Source organism: Rhagoletis pomonella, unplaced genomic scaffold (genome assembly GCF_013731165.1).
Source record: "Rhagoletis pomonella isolate Grant_MI unplaced genomic scaffold, Rhpom_1.0 Rhpom_scaffold_00010, whole genome shotgun sequence".
NCBI classification, from domain to species: Eukaryota; Metazoa; Arthropoda; class Insecta; order Diptera; family Tephritidae; genus Rhagoletis; species Rhagoletis pomonella.
This window is the reverse complement of record NW_023458564.1, coordinates 12342312-12361798: the sequence shown is the minus strand read 5'-3', so window position 1 is coordinate 12361798 and position 19487 is coordinate 12342312. Positions and strand designations below refer to the sequence as shown.

General features: G+C 36.0%; 1 protein-coding gene across 9 annotated transcripts in view; it reads left to right on the top strand.

The window, feature by feature from the left end:
* Positions 1–19487, top strand: part of LOC118746066 (protein alan shepard) — a 342147-nt gene that overhangs the window by 308943 nt on the left and 13717 nt on the right. For 5 of the 9 annotated variants that reach the window (XM_036479806.1, XM_036479808.1, XM_036479812.1 and 2 more), the window contains exons 5-8: positions 13404–13545; positions 13690–14060; positions 17796–17960; positions 18670–18831. In XM_036479806.1, coding sequence (XP_036335699.1) covers positions 13404–13545; positions 13690–14060; positions 17796–17960; positions 18670–18831 — 840 coding nt within the window. Of the gene's footprint in view, positions 1–13403; positions 13546–13689; positions 14061–17795; positions 17961–18669; positions 18843–19487 lie in introns of those variants that run through there. The other 4 variants (XM_036479813.1, XM_036479807.1, XM_036479805.1 and 1 more) reach the window with 3 other exon arrangements.

Below are 19487 nucleotides of genomic sequence, written 5' to 3'. Positions count from 1 at the left end.
AATAAATCCCAACTTTGAACAGAAATTTAAGAAATCAACAAAGTTTCGTAAAAATTTCACACTTTTTATTTAGAATTTGTAGGTATGCAGGTGTATATCCCATTTAAGTAGTATAATAAATTGCAAGCATGATTTCTGTATTTTTTTTTTTTTTGTTAACGTTATGTGCGTTGGTGCCAACTTGCAATTTATTAGGTTCTAAAATTTGTGAATAAAAAGTATGAAATTTTTATAAAAATATGCTGATTTTTCAAATTTTTGTACAAAATTGGAAGCTATGGTTTTTTGTTACTAAATTAACTATATTTTTATTAAAAAACAAATTTTAATCTAATAATAATAAAAAAAAAAATAACACAGGGCAACACTAATTTTGGTGAGGCAAAAGTTAAAGCCATTTTGGTTAGATTTTGTTGCGCTGATTACGAGTCAGTGGGTATAAAGTGTCTGTCTGCAATGTTTGAGAATCTCTCGGCACCAAAAAGTCTATCAAAAATAGATTTAACATTTGTTTTTTGTTTTGTGCCCTGCGTAATCGAAACTTGTCAAAAATGCGGTGTCGTATGGTTATGATAGGAACTATAATAAAAATTAAAAATCGAATATATTTAACACTTCAAATGATGCTACAATTTGCTCATTCTACTTCCTGAAAATGTGTATGCTTTCCTTTAGGAAGAAAATTATTGAATTTCATTACTTCTCTATAATATAAGCAAGCTTATTGTTGTTTTTACTCCAATCGTCGAAAACTTCAAAACTAAATTTCATAGTAACTACTAATTTAAATCAAATGTTTATACACCGATTAAATTATGATTAAATGATAACACCGTGCGACAAAAACAGAAAAAAACCAAAACACACAAAACGAGTCATATTAATGCTCACGAAGGCATGGACCAAATATGTATAGTAAAACTGCGTTTTTAGGTTTTCTCTGACACCAGGATTTATTATAGGAATTTTAAGTTTAATTAAAAAAATATTTAAAAAATGCTGTTCAATGTAGAATAGCAATATGGGTACCAGATAAAGATAAATTCTGTAGAACTAAAAATATTAAGTTTTTTGCTTGACCAGAACGAGTAGGTATTGAAAATTTCTTTTCAATTAATTTTATTTTTTAAGCTAGTAAAGTTAGAAGAACGAAATTCGACTACGTGGTCGTGGTTTTCAAGGATATTCAAGGATACAATATTAAAAGGCCATTTTCAATGCCTATTCGTCCGTGTGCACAAAAGTGTTTAATCTCTTCAATTCTAAAGACTTCTCTATTATTTGATGTCCATATCGTTATTCTATATTGCACTTAATTTTTTTAATAAATCATATCCTTGTAGTTTCAAAGTAGTTCTAAAAAATCCTACGCTCAGTTTTACTATTTTTGGCTTCTCGTTCTGCGAGTATATTAATTTTTTTTTTGTGTTAGAAATGACTGTCGCACGGTACAAAATTAACTTTTAACAAAACCACGTAGTAAATAAAATTTTGCATGCATACATTCGCGTATGTATTACCAAAATGTAGGAAACAAAATATTGAAGCGGGGTATCACATTTCATACTTCACAAATCAGCACAATACAATTAATTAATTAAACTCAAAATTCACGCAAATTCTTGAGCGCAGAGTTGCAAAACTACATATACATACATATATTAATTAATGCATACATATGTATATACATATTTATATAGACAGTTTTCATTAAATCGGCGCAATCTCTTTAAAGTTAGTCATACAAAACGAAATATTCAATACATTGGAATCTTCCACACATCCAGTATACATACATACATACATACATCGTTACACATTTTTGTAAACATATCAAATTACATTACTTAAATAGCTAATTAGTAAAGAATTCTTCCAATAATTTGCAACCTTTCAGTAACGTTTAATTGTAATATTATTTTCATTATAACTAATAAGCGACTTTTAGAACAATTCGCGTTGTAGATACCTTTGTATGTATGTATGTAGTTGAAAAAGTTCATACAGGTTATACTACAATACATATGTAGGTATGTAAACTTCTTTGCCTTGACCACGTTCGTCTATTTTTCAAAGTTCGGTCAAGCAAATCAAAGCAGTTACTGTTCAGCAAAAATAGTCTGGTTCACGGGCAAACGCCATGTGAGGTGAAACATCGATTGAGTTTTAGTTAATTCTTTTCAATTTGGAGGCGATCAAAACAGGCTAGCTTAATAACTTCTTCGTCATTGGCGCTTTAACCGCCAGTGGTGTATTCTTGTTACTAAATGAAGCCAAGTGCCTCTCCGACCTGGCCTTTCCAATGCAAAGACCTTTACCACACCGGCGGGAACTGCTTCGAATGCTTTCAGGCCTGCAGTGTTGCAGGACATGGCCTAACAAGCGTAGCCGCTGTGTCTTAACCCCATGTCTCCACCTTCTACTAAATGTGTCTTAACATCTGTCAAATCATGTGGGCTGCTGCTTGCTGTCTCAACATATCACTTTCAAAACTGCATCAAGCCAATCAGATCGATCTGCACCCAATGTAGATGGCGCGGTAAAATGAAAACTGAGTTGTAAAACTACAAAATGACAGCTGATGTTAAGACAGCGATGGTAAGAAATTCGGCAAGACAGATATGGTTTAACAGTGGAAACTTGCGGTCTGCACCTGACATTTGTGTCTTAACACAGCTTTTTTAACAGAATCTGTGCAAGGTGGAGACATCGGGTAATTCGCAGGACAACATCGATGTATTTGTAGGGCCAATGCGCAATGGCCCGTAAATTTTTCTTAGATTTTTTCTCTAAAATACTACAAGGACCGCCCCATCAAACGTTGTCATTGTCCTGCCAGCAGAAAACGGAAGAAACGGAACACTTGTTTAGGTCAATAATATCGATGCCTTCGGTATACTACAGCAATTGTATGCTCTTATCGAACATAGTACCTGAGTGGCTCACTTCAAAAGATCTTGTTTTTGTCTTCAACATCAGATTGTAGAAATCACTTAATGTATAGTCGTCTTGTCTGAAACCTCGTTCGGTTGGGAACGGCTCGGTGAAGTCCTTCACAATTATTTTAGCAGAAATACCACAATCAGACATAGCGACATAAAGGCTACTTCGCTTCGTTTTGTGGTAGCAAGAGTCGACCCTCCTCTCGCGGATCTTTTCCAAGATTTGGCGTATGATGAATATCTGATCAATGGTCGATTTCAAAAGCGAGCAGGTTCAATCAATTCGCCGACGATGGCCTAGAACCTTGGACACAATTCACTCGATAAGACCTTATAACCGATGGTCAGGAGGTGAATGCTGCGATAGTTGGTGCATATGGCAGGACCATATTCGAATTTCGAATTCATGATAATGCAGTCACTAGTTTTTCGTTGTTATTTTTACAAAACAATTGCCGCCTGTAAAATCTTTAGTTTGTAAATAAGTCGCTTAACTCGCAGATACAATTTTCGAGCGCTTTTCCTGTCGGCCAGCAGCTGATGCTTTTCGTACACACATATTTTCCCTTCTATTTTTTTCCTCCGAATAAATGTGTTTGCGGGAATTGCTAGAGTGGCAATCCTTGCCCAGCTATAAATCTGGGTCTTTCTGGTTACGTATGTACACTCAACTGTCGTCGGAACGTTGCACAGTGGTGCAAACGTGAAATTTATTATTAAAAAGTCTACAGTTTACAATTCTTTCCGGATTTTCAAGTTTTGTTTTAAATTGAAAGATAAAATAAAATTGTTAACAGGTCTAAGGAACACTATTTTATTTTTATTTGTTCCCATTAAATTTTTTTAGTACAAAGTGCAGAGGAAGTAGCAATTTTGAAGAAAATCGATTTTCCTGTTCCTGCTAATGAATATTAATAAAAACTAATTTAAAACAATTATAATGTTCCCCCAAAGCGAAAAAAATGTGCATGGGTCATTCCGTACAATATTTACACCTCAATATTTTTTTTGGGGTGACATATATTTTTTTTACATTCTTTATCGAAAAAAAGAAGAAACCTATTTTTTTATTTCGTCATAATATTCCAAAATCTCGAAAAAAATTCCCGAAATTTTAATCTATCTCACACTCTCGTGGAAAGCCGAGCTAATTACGCACATTTTGACACCTTAACTGATTTTCTCCGACAAATAGTTTATTAACTGGAAATAATTAAAAAGGTTTTTCGAGATTTTCGAATATCATGGCGAAATAAAATAATAGGTGTCTTCTTTTTTCGATAAAGAATGTAAAAATATATATTTCACCCCAAAAAAATATTGAGGTGTAAATATTGTATGGAATGACCCGCATGCAAAATTTTAAAAGTTAAAAAAAAAATCAACAAAATTCTAATTTTTTTTATTTTTATAAAAAATGTAGGTATGCAGCTTTATAGCCTATTAAAATTTAGTTTCAAGTGGTTAAGAAATTGCATTGATTGTTATTATTTTTTTCGTCCGGCGAGTGGACCTGTAGACCTTTTTGAATAATAAATTTCGCGTTTGCACCACTGCGCGTCATACTAGTTGCTTTTTCGCGCTCGCTAAGAACTGATACCTTCCTCGGTAGCGGTACGCAAGTGACGAGAAATGTGAGCCCATTGCTAACGAGTTACCCTTTGCTAAGAACTACACTGTGAAAGCAAGAGTGAGAGTCGAGCTAAATGACTTACTTTAAACAAATTTTTTAAACTTTACTAAGAGCGTTAAATCTTCTTTTTTCTAACGGAGATTCTAACAACCGGGCCCGGTACTACATACATATATAGCAAAATATTTTTATATTTCAATTTAATTTTCGAAAAAAATCCGAGCCCCTGAAAACTCCAGGTACGGGGGAAAATACCCTCGCTCCCCGCCCACACAAACTTTTATCTCTTTGCTACTATATATTTACCTGAACTTTAAAATCGTTTTAAATCTCCTGTAATGTTGAAAAATCAAATTTTTTACAAAGATAGTTCTTAAACCGCCGAACATTCATCAAAAATTAATATATTAATCTACGTGAACTTTTTCGACTAAATAGCTTATTTTTACTTTAGAAGAATTCACGATGTTAATAACAATAACTGGTTTTTACTACTAATTTGTACAAATCTAATTTTTTTTTTAATCATTGTCATTTTAGGTGATTTTTAAATACTTGCGTACACTCATGCCTACTAGTAAAAATTTTAATAAAAAAATATATACGTATATAACTTTTAGTAATTGCGTAAATAACCCCTGTTAGTTATTAGAATAAATTTTCCGAATAGCCAACAGAATTAAAGTTCATTTGAAATAGAAGAGATCTACTACTGCGCCGGCCTAAAAACCCAATAAACTATTTGAAACTATTTTATATGCATACCTACTTATATTTCATTCATACATAGATATGTACTATATGTAAATGACTACGTTTGTTACTAATATTTACTAAGAAATTAAATAAGTTATTGAAATACAATTATGCTTATATGCTCATGGTTGTCTTTATAACAAAAACCACAAAACCATATATTTTATTTGAGGAAAACACATTTCTTCGTAGAATTGTTACAAAATTGTTAAAAATATACTTTTTATAATAGAAAAAAGTATTTCCCATAAGAAATCTTTCAACAATGGAATTATGAAAATGAAAATTTAACTCTAAAATCTCACTAACTATTTTTGCAAAACATGCGTGATGTGGTTACCATCATAAAAAATAACCGATTTGTGTATAGAAGATATGAGATTATAGGTCGTGAAAAATTAAGTAAAATTTTAGAGTTAAGTTTGCAGTTTTACAGTTTATTTGTAAGAATTGTATGACAATTCTACGAAGAAATTTATTTTCCTCAAATAAAATATATCTATGCTAAAATTTTTTTCCGCATTGGAAATATATGGAAAACTTTAAAGCCCCGGCGGCCCGGCTAAATGTTAACCGATTTCAAAATAAAACAAGTAAGAAAGTCTAAGTTCGGGCGGAGCCGAACATTAAATACCCGGCGCAATTATTAAATATATGTTTTCCACCTTTCCGAAAACTACCGCTACACGATAAGCCGGGGTATATAAATTTTAAGTAAATTAGCGTCCTTAAATTTCGAAATATTGAAGTTTCAAGCATTACTGAAATATACCGTTATATGAAAAGCGGTCGTAATTTAGTCCGATTTCAATAATTTTCAGCGCTTTGCTTTTATGTGGCAAGCATAATAACCATACCGAGTTTGGTTCAAATTGCTAGAACGGTTAGCGAGATACATATATGTGATCATAAGTGGGCGGTGGCACGCCCATTTTCCAAAATTGTATCATAAGCGTATTTCTTGGTAAAAAATTGTTGCAACCATCAATTTTGAATAAATTAGCTTTAATATTTACTGATTTATCGAGGATTTCGTATTTTTCTAAATTACCGTTATATGGGATGTGGGCGTGGTTATTGTCCGATTTTAAAAATTTTCGGCCATTTGGTATGTTGTAGCAGGACCAACAACTGTGCCAAGTTTGGAAGAAATTGGTGCAGCGGTTACCAAGATATACGCATGTAACCATAAGTAGGCGTGGCTACGCCCATTTGCCAAAATTTTTTAATATTCTTATTTTTCGTCTAAACCTCATTGTAAATATCAATTTTGAGTGAATTATCTTCAGTGGTTACTAAAATATCGCACTTTTCGTATTTCTGAAAATTACCGTTATATGGGAGGTAGGCGTGGTTATTGTCCGATTTCGCCCATTTTCAATACCATCCGTCCCATGCCCAAAAGAAGTCCACGTACCAAGTTTCGTTAAGATATCTCAATTTTTACTCGAGTTATCGTGTGCACAGACGGACGGACGGACGGACGGACGGACGGACGGACGGACAGACAGTCACCGCTTAATCGATTTCTCTTTTCATTCTGATCATTTATGTATACATTTGTCTATATCTATCTCGATTCGTTTTGCCTGTTACAAACAACCGTTATGTGAACAAAGTTATAATACCCTTGTGCACAAGTGCGCTCGGGTATAAAAAATTGGACCACCCACATACACATTTTATAGTTTGATAAAAAAAAACAGTGTATTTTTTCTGTGATAAAAACTCACAAAAGTTATCGGGTTAATAATTCAATACATCGTAGGCTCGTTCTTGGTGAAATCTGCAAAACAGTTAGAACTTCATCCAAGTAGAGTGGCATTATTGATGATCCATTTGTGATGAGTTTTCGTGCGCAATTTCCACGACGAGTTTATGATGTCGGATTATAAATAGTTTACTTAAAAGTGATAAATCTTAAACCAGACCACGTGTTTCATATGTTCTTTGGAGTCGCAGAACATGAATATGAAGTTTGTTTGCCCCATCACGTCAAGATTTTTTTCTAACCTCAAAATTCTGGCGGACTTATTTATGTGACAGACAAAATTGTAAAAATATTGAATGATTTACTTTATAATCTTTGCCTGGAGCGATTTTTGGAGTCGCTGATTTCGAATATGAATTTAGATTTTAAAATTTACATTTTCGGGCCCAACTATTGAATTTTTATGGAACTTGGTACCTAGGGGGTTTTTGGGGTCGGTTATTACGAATTTGAAGCTAGACTTTTTAAATGGAAAATGGTGGGTGCAATATGGCGTTAGATTTTTTTTTAATCACTGCATTTATATAAAACTTGGTAACAGGGGGTTTTGAGGTCGCTAATTACGAATTTGAACTTAGATTTACGAATTTTAAATTCGTAAGCAGATACCTCAATAACGCAGGTACCAAATATTTTTAAATTTGATCAGCATATTGGTTCCGCTATTTTGAAATCGAATCCAACAAAAATTCCACTAGCGTTAAATGCGTACAAAATCGTGGAACACAAAAAATAAACGCAGAGTGCGTATATATCCGGTTTGATAGCTGTTGGTCATACTCAGATTTACTAGATCAATTCGTGTTCTCTAGAAAACAAGTTTTCAGGATCAAAAAAACTCAGTATAGCGGCCAAATTTTTTTCTCCAAATTTTTTAAATTTTTCTATGGTTCTTTTTTTTTGTGTTCCACAGTGTTATTGAGTTCTTTGAAATTCAGTAATTTTTTTTTTTTACTTTTGACCGTCATTTCGTATTTTGGAAATCTGCCTTCATACTCGTAATCAGTGACCCCTAAAACCCGTGGCTACCGAGATTAAAGTAAATCCGTCAATGTGTATAAAATTTTGTCTGTCCGCTAGGAGTTTTGAGGTTAGAAAAAATCCTGACCTGATGGAGCAAAACGGACTTCAAACTCGTGTTCAGCGACCCCAAAGACATATAAAACACGTGGTCTGGTCAATTACTCAAAACCAATCGAGCCCAATGCAAAATTATTTACTTAAAAATTATTTATTTACTTTGTGGCAGTTGATCTCAAAACATCAAAATATGGCATTATAAACATTCAATAATGTTATCGAGTTCACAGTTAACACTGACAATTGCTAACCAAATTTTTTCAAACGTAAAAACTGCCATTTGGCGGCAATCAGATATCACACAAGTAATTTTTAAGCAAAACACAAAACCGACTTCAAATCTCATAAAAAATTAAGATTATCGTTAATTTCTTCACGATCCAATTATCGAATTTAAACCAAATTAGTATGGGACCACCTGTAAGGTATAAAGACAAACCATGAGCGATTTCACATATTTACTTAAATACATACATAAAAGTTATCTTAAGAAAATTTGGGTAGGTATATGCCAAAGGCGTGTGTGTGCTTGTGATTAATAAAAAAAAATCTTCCTCTTGATTGGCGCTGTAAACGGTTTAACGATTTTGGTGGAGTTCAACAAAGCACGGCAGTCGCTTCTCTTTTGTGCCAGTTGGAAATTACTATTCTCCACGTCATATTTTTAATGCAGACGAGGCGTCCCTCTTGTCGCTTGCAATCGCTTTGTTTTTCTTCCAGCTTAACCCGAGTTGCTTCAAATCTCGGTCGACTGCTCTTCGTCACGTTTCACGCGGTCTGCCAGGGGGCCTGCCTCTGCCAGTTAAGGGGTTCCATTCCATAGCCTTCTTTGCAATAGTGCCGTCTTTTTTGCGCAAGATTTGACGTATGCACTTCCATTTCTATATCCGGATTTCTTGCAGGCATTTTAGATGTCTCTGGGGTAATCATTTTGGTCTAAGTGTCAGAATGTCATCCTTACCTCCGTATCCTGGTCATGATGCAGCCATCTTAAGGTTCCAGGCACCCTGCTGCTGGCCCTTATCGGGATAAGAACTTGAGCCGTTGATCCATAGAGGGCTCTTCCGCCAAAATCTCCTATACTCGAGAATCCAGCAATCCTCTAGCGGCCCAGCATGTTGTCCAAGTCTGCCAATAGTCTGTCAGTACACCAACTAGAATTGAGATATCCGGCTTCGCAAGCCTAAGAAGAGCACTAGACCGGCCGGTCCATCCTCGACCAGAATGACCTCTACTTTGGCCACAGTTTCCTGCGATAGCACTATGGTTTGGTACCCAAGCAAGTCTGGCAAAGTAATATTCGGATGCTATCGAAAGTGAATTAAGGCATTCCCCACCAAGCTTCGAGCGTATCGTAACTGAGCCCAGGGCTGTGATTACTGCCTGGCTGTCTGAGTAGAGGTGAACCTCCCTTACCACCATCGCGCATAACAGTAGACAGTCGACTGCTTCCTTAATGGCAGCAACCTCCTCCTCAAAAACACTACAGAGTTCTGGAAGCCTAAATTTAAGGTTGATCGAGAGCTCCTTGGAAAAGACCCCCTCCACCGACCCTTCCGTCAAGCTTCGACCCATCCGGGTAAAAGTGCACCGGTGACCCCTCCAACCACTGCCCTCCATCTACTCATCCCTATATGAGATGTGAGCCAACTGGTGCCAGGCTGGGCATGCAATTATCCGTATTACCCGGGATGAAATCGAAGCCCACGAGGATACTAGATTGGCCAGACCCGAATCCGACAGGCAACCAGTGCTCTAAGTCTGCCCGCCGCCCTTGCTGCACCCGTTTTACCTGAGATATCGACAGGCTATATGTTAAGCATGACGTTATGAGCCAGAGTGGGAGTGGTCCTAAGCGTCCCACTGATTCCAGTGAGGGCAGCTCTTAGCACTAGCTCCAGCCTACTGAGTAACTTAACATTCTCCAGTGCATTCCACCAGACGTGAACTCCTTTAAACATATTGGGCTTGACTAAGGTTTTATAGAGCCAAGAAATAACCTTGGGAGAAAGGCCCCCTCACTATGCTACTTATTTGCATAAGTAATCACCCAGCACCCCCTGCTCGCCATCTCCTTTAGTAGGTTGTTTACGACCACAATCCACAGAAGGGGAGAAAGAACTCTACCCTGGGGCGTGGCCCTGTTTACCCTGCGCTGGACGGTGGCACTCCCCACACTTCGCCGCGACAGTCCTGTCAGTTATTATGCGGTGTATGAGCCTAACAAAGTCAGTTTTGAGCCCAAACTTAATCAGGGATCTGACTATTGCCCCCGATAGTACATTGTTAAAAGTGCCTTCTATATCGAGAAAGGCACCCACAGTTTGGTCTTTATATATGAAGTCTTCCTCAATCGAACTAGCAATTATGTGCAGGGCGGTCTCGATCTAAATACCCTTGATTAATGCATGTTGAGCTCCCGAAGGCGCGCGGGAGGGATCCCGTTCCTAATGTGCAGATCAACGAGCCTCTCCAGAGTTTTAGGTAAAAGCTAAGAGAGGCTGATTGTCCCCAGAAGTCCTTGGGAGAGATGTGAGAGTCATTTTCCCTTTCAGTCCGAATAGATGTTGCTCCGACTATATTATTTAGTTCAGAATTATCGCTGAAGTTTGAAATGGGTCTAGAGTCTAGCTTCCTAAATTTTACCATTCGCTCTTAACGAGGATTTTTGTCGAAACTTGTTATCAAAGCAGACAGATAAGATGTTTAGCTAGACATCATTTACGCTAGCCAGTAATTTGTCGCAAGAAAGACCAAAAGAGCTTTAGGAGCTTTGCAGAGCTTGGAGGGAAAGACCTTCCCACGTTTTCCATTTTGCTTTTGGACGTGGTTTTGGCCAGGATTCGTCACTATATCGTAGCTCCGAAGAAAGTAATGGGTCTTATGTCAGCTGTGACAGCTGATGCTCTATACCTGTACATACTTACGTGACTACAAGTCATAGCATCTGCCTGTATGCATTTTTTTAATATTACGGGTCCGTTAAAGCTAGCAGAACATGAATATATACAGTCATATGAAAAATAAAAGGGATGCGACATTTGGACCAGTTTTGGCTAATTTTTTTTTTTTTTTGTAATGTTTATTATTTTTATATAAAAATACAACTCATTAAAATTCTACAAAATTTTAAAACAAGAGCAAACTTTATATTAAGAATTTCTAGAAAAATTTTAAGTATGCAGTTTTATAGCCCATTAAATTCTAGCAAGTTTCAAGTGGCAAAGAATTCGCGTTAATTTTTGATAATTTTTTCGCCGATGGTGTTATTCTTTTCTTGCATATAAATTGCCGACCATACTTTGCATGGAGGAAAATGCTTGACAGCGTCAGCAAAAAAAATTATCAAAAATCAACGCGAATTTTTAACCACTTGAAACTTGCGCTTTATTGAGCTAGAATTTAATGGGTGAAAAACTGCATGCTTAGAATTTTTTCTAAAAATTCTCAATAAAAAGTTTGTTGTAAAATTGTTCGAATTTTTCTATAAAGTTTGAAATTTAAGATTTTATGGGTTTTGTTAGTTAATGAGCTAAATTTTTGTAAGAAAATAATAAAAATAAAACAAACAAAAGAAAAATAGTCAAAATGTCGTGGTGGCCCAATTATTTTCCACATGACGGGTCAATTTGTATGAGAGATTTTTTCGGCTATGCGCGTATAGCACATGCCGATTCTATGTTTAATTCTAAGCAAATTTGCCGAAGTAACCGTGGGGTCTAAAATCAATTTGGAGTTTGCGAAAGTAGGTTTCTTAGAATTTCGCCGTAGTGTCGTAAAGAAGTGCTTAAATTTTGTACAAATACAAAAATGCTATAAGGATTTTTTTGGAAATGGATTTCTGCACACATCTTTTTCTTAAAACTTCCACGAGAGGGAGCAACAGTGAAAATTTCCACATTTTCTTCGAAACCTATTTTCGCGATTTGGAAGAGTCCAAATTGATTTTAGATCCATGGTTACTTCGGCAAATTTGCTTAGAATTGCACACAGAAGCGTTCTGTACTATATGCGCATAGTTAGTCAAAAAAATGTACCCGTCTTACTTGACCTATGCACATTGTACGTAATGAAGGCTTGTACTATATTTTTATTTCTAAAATATTTAAGTATGTATGGCCACTGTAACGACTATGCATTCTGCGAAGGGTGCAGCAAATTTATGCACAACTACATGTGCCGTAACGATATAAGGGCTGAACTAATGAATGCAGCAAATGGATAAATTACAATCAATTTACCGCGCGCCTTCGCCTTTAATGGCATCGATTGACAAATTGCTATCAAATTAATTTAATTAAAGCCAAATAGTTCAATGACTGCTAATCGATTTGTAATGATTTAAACGCACATACGCACACACTTTTGGTATAATACTTAAGTATTATTGTAATATAAATAGTGTAATAAAGTTATAAATAAGTATTAATTTAGGAAAAATAAGTGATTCGATTTGCGCACAAGAATAACACGCATTCTCGTACAATAACAAAATGAACAGGACATATTGGCATACAGTGTGTATGTATGTGCTTATAGATAAGTAAATACATACATACATACTATACATACATAGGTACTTGCACTCAAACATACATGTATACAAATGTAAAATTAAATACTATATTTACTCATGCAAACATGCAAACATTTGCTACTCTACACGTGCATACATACATACATACATACATACATAAACACGCTTTTCCAAGCATCTCTGTCTGATATTGAAATTTAACTAACTCATAATTATTTTATTTTTCAAATATTTCTCCATCTAATTCTCATGTTTTACAACGTACGCGATAAAAATGTGCCAATCTGCGATGTCCTAAAAAAAAAATTAAACAACAACAACACCACAACATCCATCAACCGCATATATGTAAACGTGCACTCAACACCACACATCTAACCGAAACAACGAAAACGCTCAAATAAATTTTGTTATGACTACAAAATGTAAAAATATTTGCAAATTGCTCTCGAATTGCTTTTCATGTTGTACTTTTATGCGGCACTGTAAATGTAAAATACAAACCAAATGAAACTCTATATAATGTATGGAACACATCTCTTCAAATCGTAATACTTGCAACAACAACCATACTCGCATGCCGGGCCACATATCTATCCATACAAAAAAAAAAAAAAAAAAAAAACACACACACACTTACTCACGCAAAACGATTTTTCACCAAAATGGACAATCACTCAACAGCAACAAGAACAGGATCCCACAAATTTGTACATCGCAAATTTGCCACCACATTTCAAGGAGACAGACTTGGAGAATATGCTCTCGAAATATGGTCAAGTTGTGTCTACTCGCATATTGCGCGATCAGCAAATGAATTCAAAAGGTGAGTGAGTTTTGCAAAATGCCGCCAAATTTGCTTACATACACACTATTTATTTATAAAAAAAAAAAAAAAATTTAATATTTTTTAAAATAAAATATTTTTAGAATTTTTTTTGTAAATATTTTATCTTCCTTTATTGTTTAGGCGTTGGCTTCGCACGCATGGAGAGTCGCGAGAAATGCGAACAAATTATACAAATATTTAATGGTAATACAATACAGGGTGCCAAAGATCCACTTTTGGTTAAATTTGCCGATGGTGGTCCAAAAAAGAAGAATCTCTACAAGAATCCCGATCCGAATGCGCGAACGTGGCGTGATCCCGCCGAAGGCATACCGGTCACCTACGATCCGACAATGCAACAAAATGGTGTTAGTGTTAATGTTGGTACACCAATCGGTGTGCCGTATTCACGTTTTGGTGCACCGCCAGTTAGTAGTTACCCAATGACAGCTGGCTCACAATGGATACCAGGCTATATGATGACGCAACCAATACCTCAAGTTGAGGATCAGGTGAGTTAGTTTAGAAATTAATGGACATATTTATTTACAAATATACTACTATGTATATTTAAAGACAAACTACTTAAAATGCCAAAAATAAAAGAGTGCTACAAGCAAATGCAAAAGGGCTGTTCCAGAAAAAAATTTGTGTCATCATCCGTACATGTCCAGTCCCGCAAAATAGTCTGACTATGTTCATGGACTGCAAAGGACATACAGTTCACCTTATCATCGTCTTCGGTACCTGTCGCAAACTGAACCACTGTCGTTGGCTAGAATAGTTCTTTCGAATTCTCCCATCGTTCGAACACGCCCCATCTCAGCAAATTTTGCAAGAATGCTCTGTCTCATCTGCCGATATATTGAATTTACATTGAGATGGGTCATTCTCGAAGCAGCAGCTGGGATAGGCCGTTTTTTTAATAAATTTTGAGATTGTGCGTTCTTCAACCAAACTGTGAAATACCCAAGGCAGACGAAGCTCTGCCGCGTCCACGTCAAGTGGTTATGTTCCCAAAACGGCATTCACATGTCGAGAGTCAGTGGAAGTCAAGACCGACTTGATGTGAATTCCTTTTATGGCCTGTCGGTATGCTGTCGGGTCCAGAGGTTGCTTTAGAAACCTCTTGACTTCATCCGTAGGTCTTATAGGTGCCTTCTGACGTGCGTAGGCGAGCGTCTGTTCGGGTGCCCACTTCTGCGGCACTCTACTAATAACTGCTTACAGAGCATCGTATTGTGCTTCCTCACTGGGAGCATTTGAGCCTCGTCGTGAAGTTGGTGCTGTGGCGACATCAGAAGGCATCCAGTCGCCGTCCGGAATGCCGTGTTCTGGCATGTTTGTAGCTACGTCAACTTCGTCCTGTTAGTCCCCGGTGATTACAAGGGCGTTACATAGTTTAGAACCGGTCGGCAAATTGCCTTGTATGTTGCCGAAACATCGTTTCTTTGTCTTGGCACCAGGTGCTGCCGGCTAGCGACTTGTGGAGCTTGTTGCGGCTCTGTACTCTATTGACAATCGCGGTTATATGCGCCGAAAAGGAGAGCAGACTGCCGAAGGTGGCTCCGAGAATTTTTGGGCTTTTAACCGTCGAAATTGGTTCACGTTCGACGTGAATTCCCAGCTGTAGTCTGACCTCCTTCGTCCAGGTGGTAAAAAAGGGTTGCCGAGGATTTCGCAGGGGGAAGGTTAGGCTCCGTGCAGTGAAGAAGCAAGAAAGTTCGGAGAGGTAAAATCGTAAAACCCTCTGGTGGTTGAGGGAGCTTCGAAATGTAATAATTAAACAGCAGAGGGGACAAGATACCACTCTGTGGGACCCACTGCTGAATTTTTGTCGGTTTGCTGGTTTTGTCTCTGAAAATTACCGACGAATGTCGACAACTCAAATAATTCTCCGACCATCGTTTGAATCGCTGTTGGAGATAAGAAGCCTCAGTGTGCCCTATTTAGTAGCGTGGAGTGGCCTTTAACAAATCCAACGCTACTTGGACTGTTTTCATACAGGGACGGTTTCGATTCAGGCCATGAGTTATCTGAATGTTTATGGCGTTAAGTGCTGTTGTTGTGCTGTGTATGTTACGCAAACCATGCTGATACCTCTCTGAAGCCAGCTGATGCGTGTAGCGCGGGAGTATCAAGGCCTCAAGTGTCTTCGCTACCGGGGAAAGGAGGGTTATCGGGCAATAAGACTCTTCCTTGTTGACTGGTTTCCCCGGTTCAAGCAGTGGGACCACTCTCCTCGTTTTCCAGATATATAAAATGATAATAGCGGCCATTAATAAATTAAGGATAGTCTACACCCGCAGGACACTATTTTTTCAGCATGAGAATGCGTATTCCGTCGGATTCAATGGCTTTGAAGGCTTTCGCCTTCCCGATGGCTACCCGAACCCCCCGCTGGTGAAAGCAAGAGGCGGACTAGGTGTTGGCAGTTTGTGTAGCCTTCTGATCGCTCGACGTTGTGCTTTATCCACCGGTGTATGCAGCATAAACTGTCGGCTAAAGTAGCCCGCGCATCTCGCCAAGTCCGACGAAGCACCGCCACCGCGATTTCCACTCTTTCGTCTCGCTGCCTCGCGATTGACAAAAGGCGAAGTAACAAGTCTTCAGATCTTCTTCCCACTTCTTTCACTTATGTACGTTGGTCTTTACTCTCCTGAAAGTGCTGGTGGATATTTTTCTCAGGAGATCTATTCGAAGAGACTAATTTTTTTAATTAGCAAGTTGTTAGAAAACATGTTTTCTCCAAATTATTTTTATTTTTTTTAATCTCTGTATAAAGATATAGAATGGAATCTTTTCAACGCTATAAAATGAGAGCGGAAGCATTGGCCTTTTAGCTCCAAAGGTAAAAAATTATTCCTTCAAGAGAATACTTAAAAGTATGTTATCAAAGATAGTGTTTTTTTTTCAAATTCTTTTAAATTTGGTATGAGTTCTCTTTTAGAAGCTCGGTTTACCGGTCAAATGTTTTGAAAATTTTGGCTATACATGTATATACGGTATACTCCAATATGTATACTCATTGGAAGAAGATTAAGTTCCACCTTTACTCATAGCTGGGCACGTATTTTATGTTTTTGTAGTTGGAATTAGAAACTTACGTTGAAAAACTTATCATATTGGCGCCTACAACAAGGCAACTTAAAAACAATCGTATGGATGTATTCAAAAATAGAAGGATATTTAAGGTTGCATTCGCCTCATTTTTCATTAAAAAGAAAAAAAAACTTTTTTATGCGAAATTTTGCAGAAGAAATAATTTTCTTTTGGCGCAAAGAAGCGATAACACTGGATCACAAATTTGGGTCTTTTTTTGTTCCACAAATTAATTTTTTTCAATGGATACGTTTTCGAGACATTTGCAATTTACCGTTATTCAGTTTAAAAAAATGTGGTTTCACTTATCTTACGAATTAATTAAATCTAACAAAACTCTCCATAAACCGTATTTACACCACTGTTCGATAGGGATGATAGTTTCTGAGAAATTAATAAATCTATTCATTTTTTTTGTTTTTTTTTATGGAAAATTGGAAAAAGTTCAATCTTTAGCAGGGGGAAAAATACGAATTTTTGCGCTCGTATAAAAGCCTGTTCCTTTACAAAACTGAAGAAGGATTTTTTGTATGAAATATGACCAGGAAAGAGTGTTATTCATGTGTACATGGCGTATGAGTGACATTCTTTCCTGCTCATTTTTCGTACAACAAATCTTTGCGCATTTTCATTTGACCACTAATTCCACTTTTACTATCAATCGATTTTCTTCATTAGTATATAGCTTGATTTTTTATAACAGATCAGGCTTGGTAACTGTAATTTTTTCCTGTTAAATTTTTAATTTTTTTAATTTTTTCATTAAAAAATTTGCCACATTTCGCATATTGTTCCATTGGTTCGTAAGATATATGTGATTTAGTGAAAACATCTCAAAAACCTATCCATAGAAAAAAAAGTAACTCGATTTTCGCAATCAGCGAGCAGTTCTACTTAAAAATTTGATAGTGGCATCCATAGAGCATTTTTGTTGTAAACCAATGTAAACAGATTCTTAATCTGTGGATAAAATCCTATAGGAATTAGCTCTCAAAAACTCTGCCGCAAAATTTTATTGACTAGTGCTTTTATTTACATACATACATTTAGCATAAGTTTTCTTAAATATGAAATTAAAGCAAAATATTTACCTCCCTCTTAAATATGTCAAACTAATTTCTTACTTTTCAACTTTTCATTTACAGTATATGCAAATGGCTGCTGCCCCACAATTGGGAGTCGCCTCCTACAAACCAGACGCAGTCAATCAGGTGCAACCACGTGGTATCTCGATGATGGTCAGTGGTGATCCGTCTGTGCCATATGGACCAATGGTGCCACAACTAGCCACATTGCAAATTGGCAATTCCGTAAGTTGAAAAACATGTAAAATGTTAAAATAAAATTTGAGTGAGTAGCTTAAAAACTAACACTTAATAGGAAATGCAATGCACTCATTTTCGACTCATCATTTATACTCATAAATTAGGATGACATTTCATATTGAGGGTAACCTATGGTACAGCAATTGCTTTCATTTGCTGAAAATTTTTACAAGCAAATATTTGTTGATGATTTTTTTTTTCAATACATACAATGCAGTTTTTGTTGTGTCATAAAGTTTGCCTACTATTCTATGTATATAAATACAAATACTATTACTATTACGTGGACCAGCAACACACACTTTCGAATAAAGCACAATTTTTTTGCAAGATTTCGTGCACATTTTCCACTTATTAAAAGTTGTTTTTTATCAAACTTCTTTTGTACTCACATTCATAAATGGTGTGAAGAGTTTTTTATTTATATTTTTTTTTTTTTTTTGAAAATTGCAAAAACAATTTTATTTTGAAATATTTGCTCACTATTTTCACTCACTCCTCTACCCATTTCCATACACATTTTCTTGTACGTACATATGTACATATATACATAGTTACTTGTACATATGTACAATTAAAATTTCAAAATCAAACAAAAATATCTACGCATCATCATCGTTTTGGCCATTAATAAGTGAATATTAACCGTTAAATATGAAATTTGTTTTTCTTTCTTTATTTGATTTTTTTATAGAATTTCTCTCCATCATTACAGTATATTAGTCCAACTTATCCATATTATGCACAACCAACAATTATTCCAACAATGCCAATGACAGATTCCGAACAGGCTAGCACAGCTGCATCACCCGATGAGGCATATACACAGTATCCACATCCAGCCGCTCCCAAATAGGTCATCGCGAGGTGAGTGCGTGTGACTTAGAAACAAAAACCTAAAAAAAAAAGATACTGAAAATCCCAAAGAGAAAGCGAAAATTCCAAACTAAACTTACGTGATATTTTTAGTTTCTTTTTTTTTGTGAAATTCGAAAATAGTAGTTAATATTAGTTACTAAATTGCTAAAAAAAAATCAAATTTAGTGAATTTAACGGATACAATGCACCTTCCATGAACAAAACAATTTTAGATATTTTTTTTTAATTTTTTGGTTTGAATTTTTTTAACTAAGTTTTTCATTGAGTTGTCATTTTATCACGTCCTTTAATTAGCTTAAAGCGTTTCAATCAAAAAGTTGGCTACAAAAACAAACTACATACATATGTATTTTGTTATGTTTGGGTACGTTGCATGTAACTTAGCGTCTAGCGTACTTTTGACGTCCAACCTTTGCTTCTACAAAATGCAAAATTTCGAAACATCATCGTTGTTACATGAGCATCACTCATTTTAGTAGCTATGTAAGTAGTTCTAATGCCGGGCATTTCATATTGGTTTTTTTTTTTTGATGAGCGCAAATTTTTTCGCTTTTAGTTTTAATCTCATCTACACAAATACCATCAAACATATTTATATTCAGCCTTTCGAAGCGCCATTCGTTGTGCACTAAA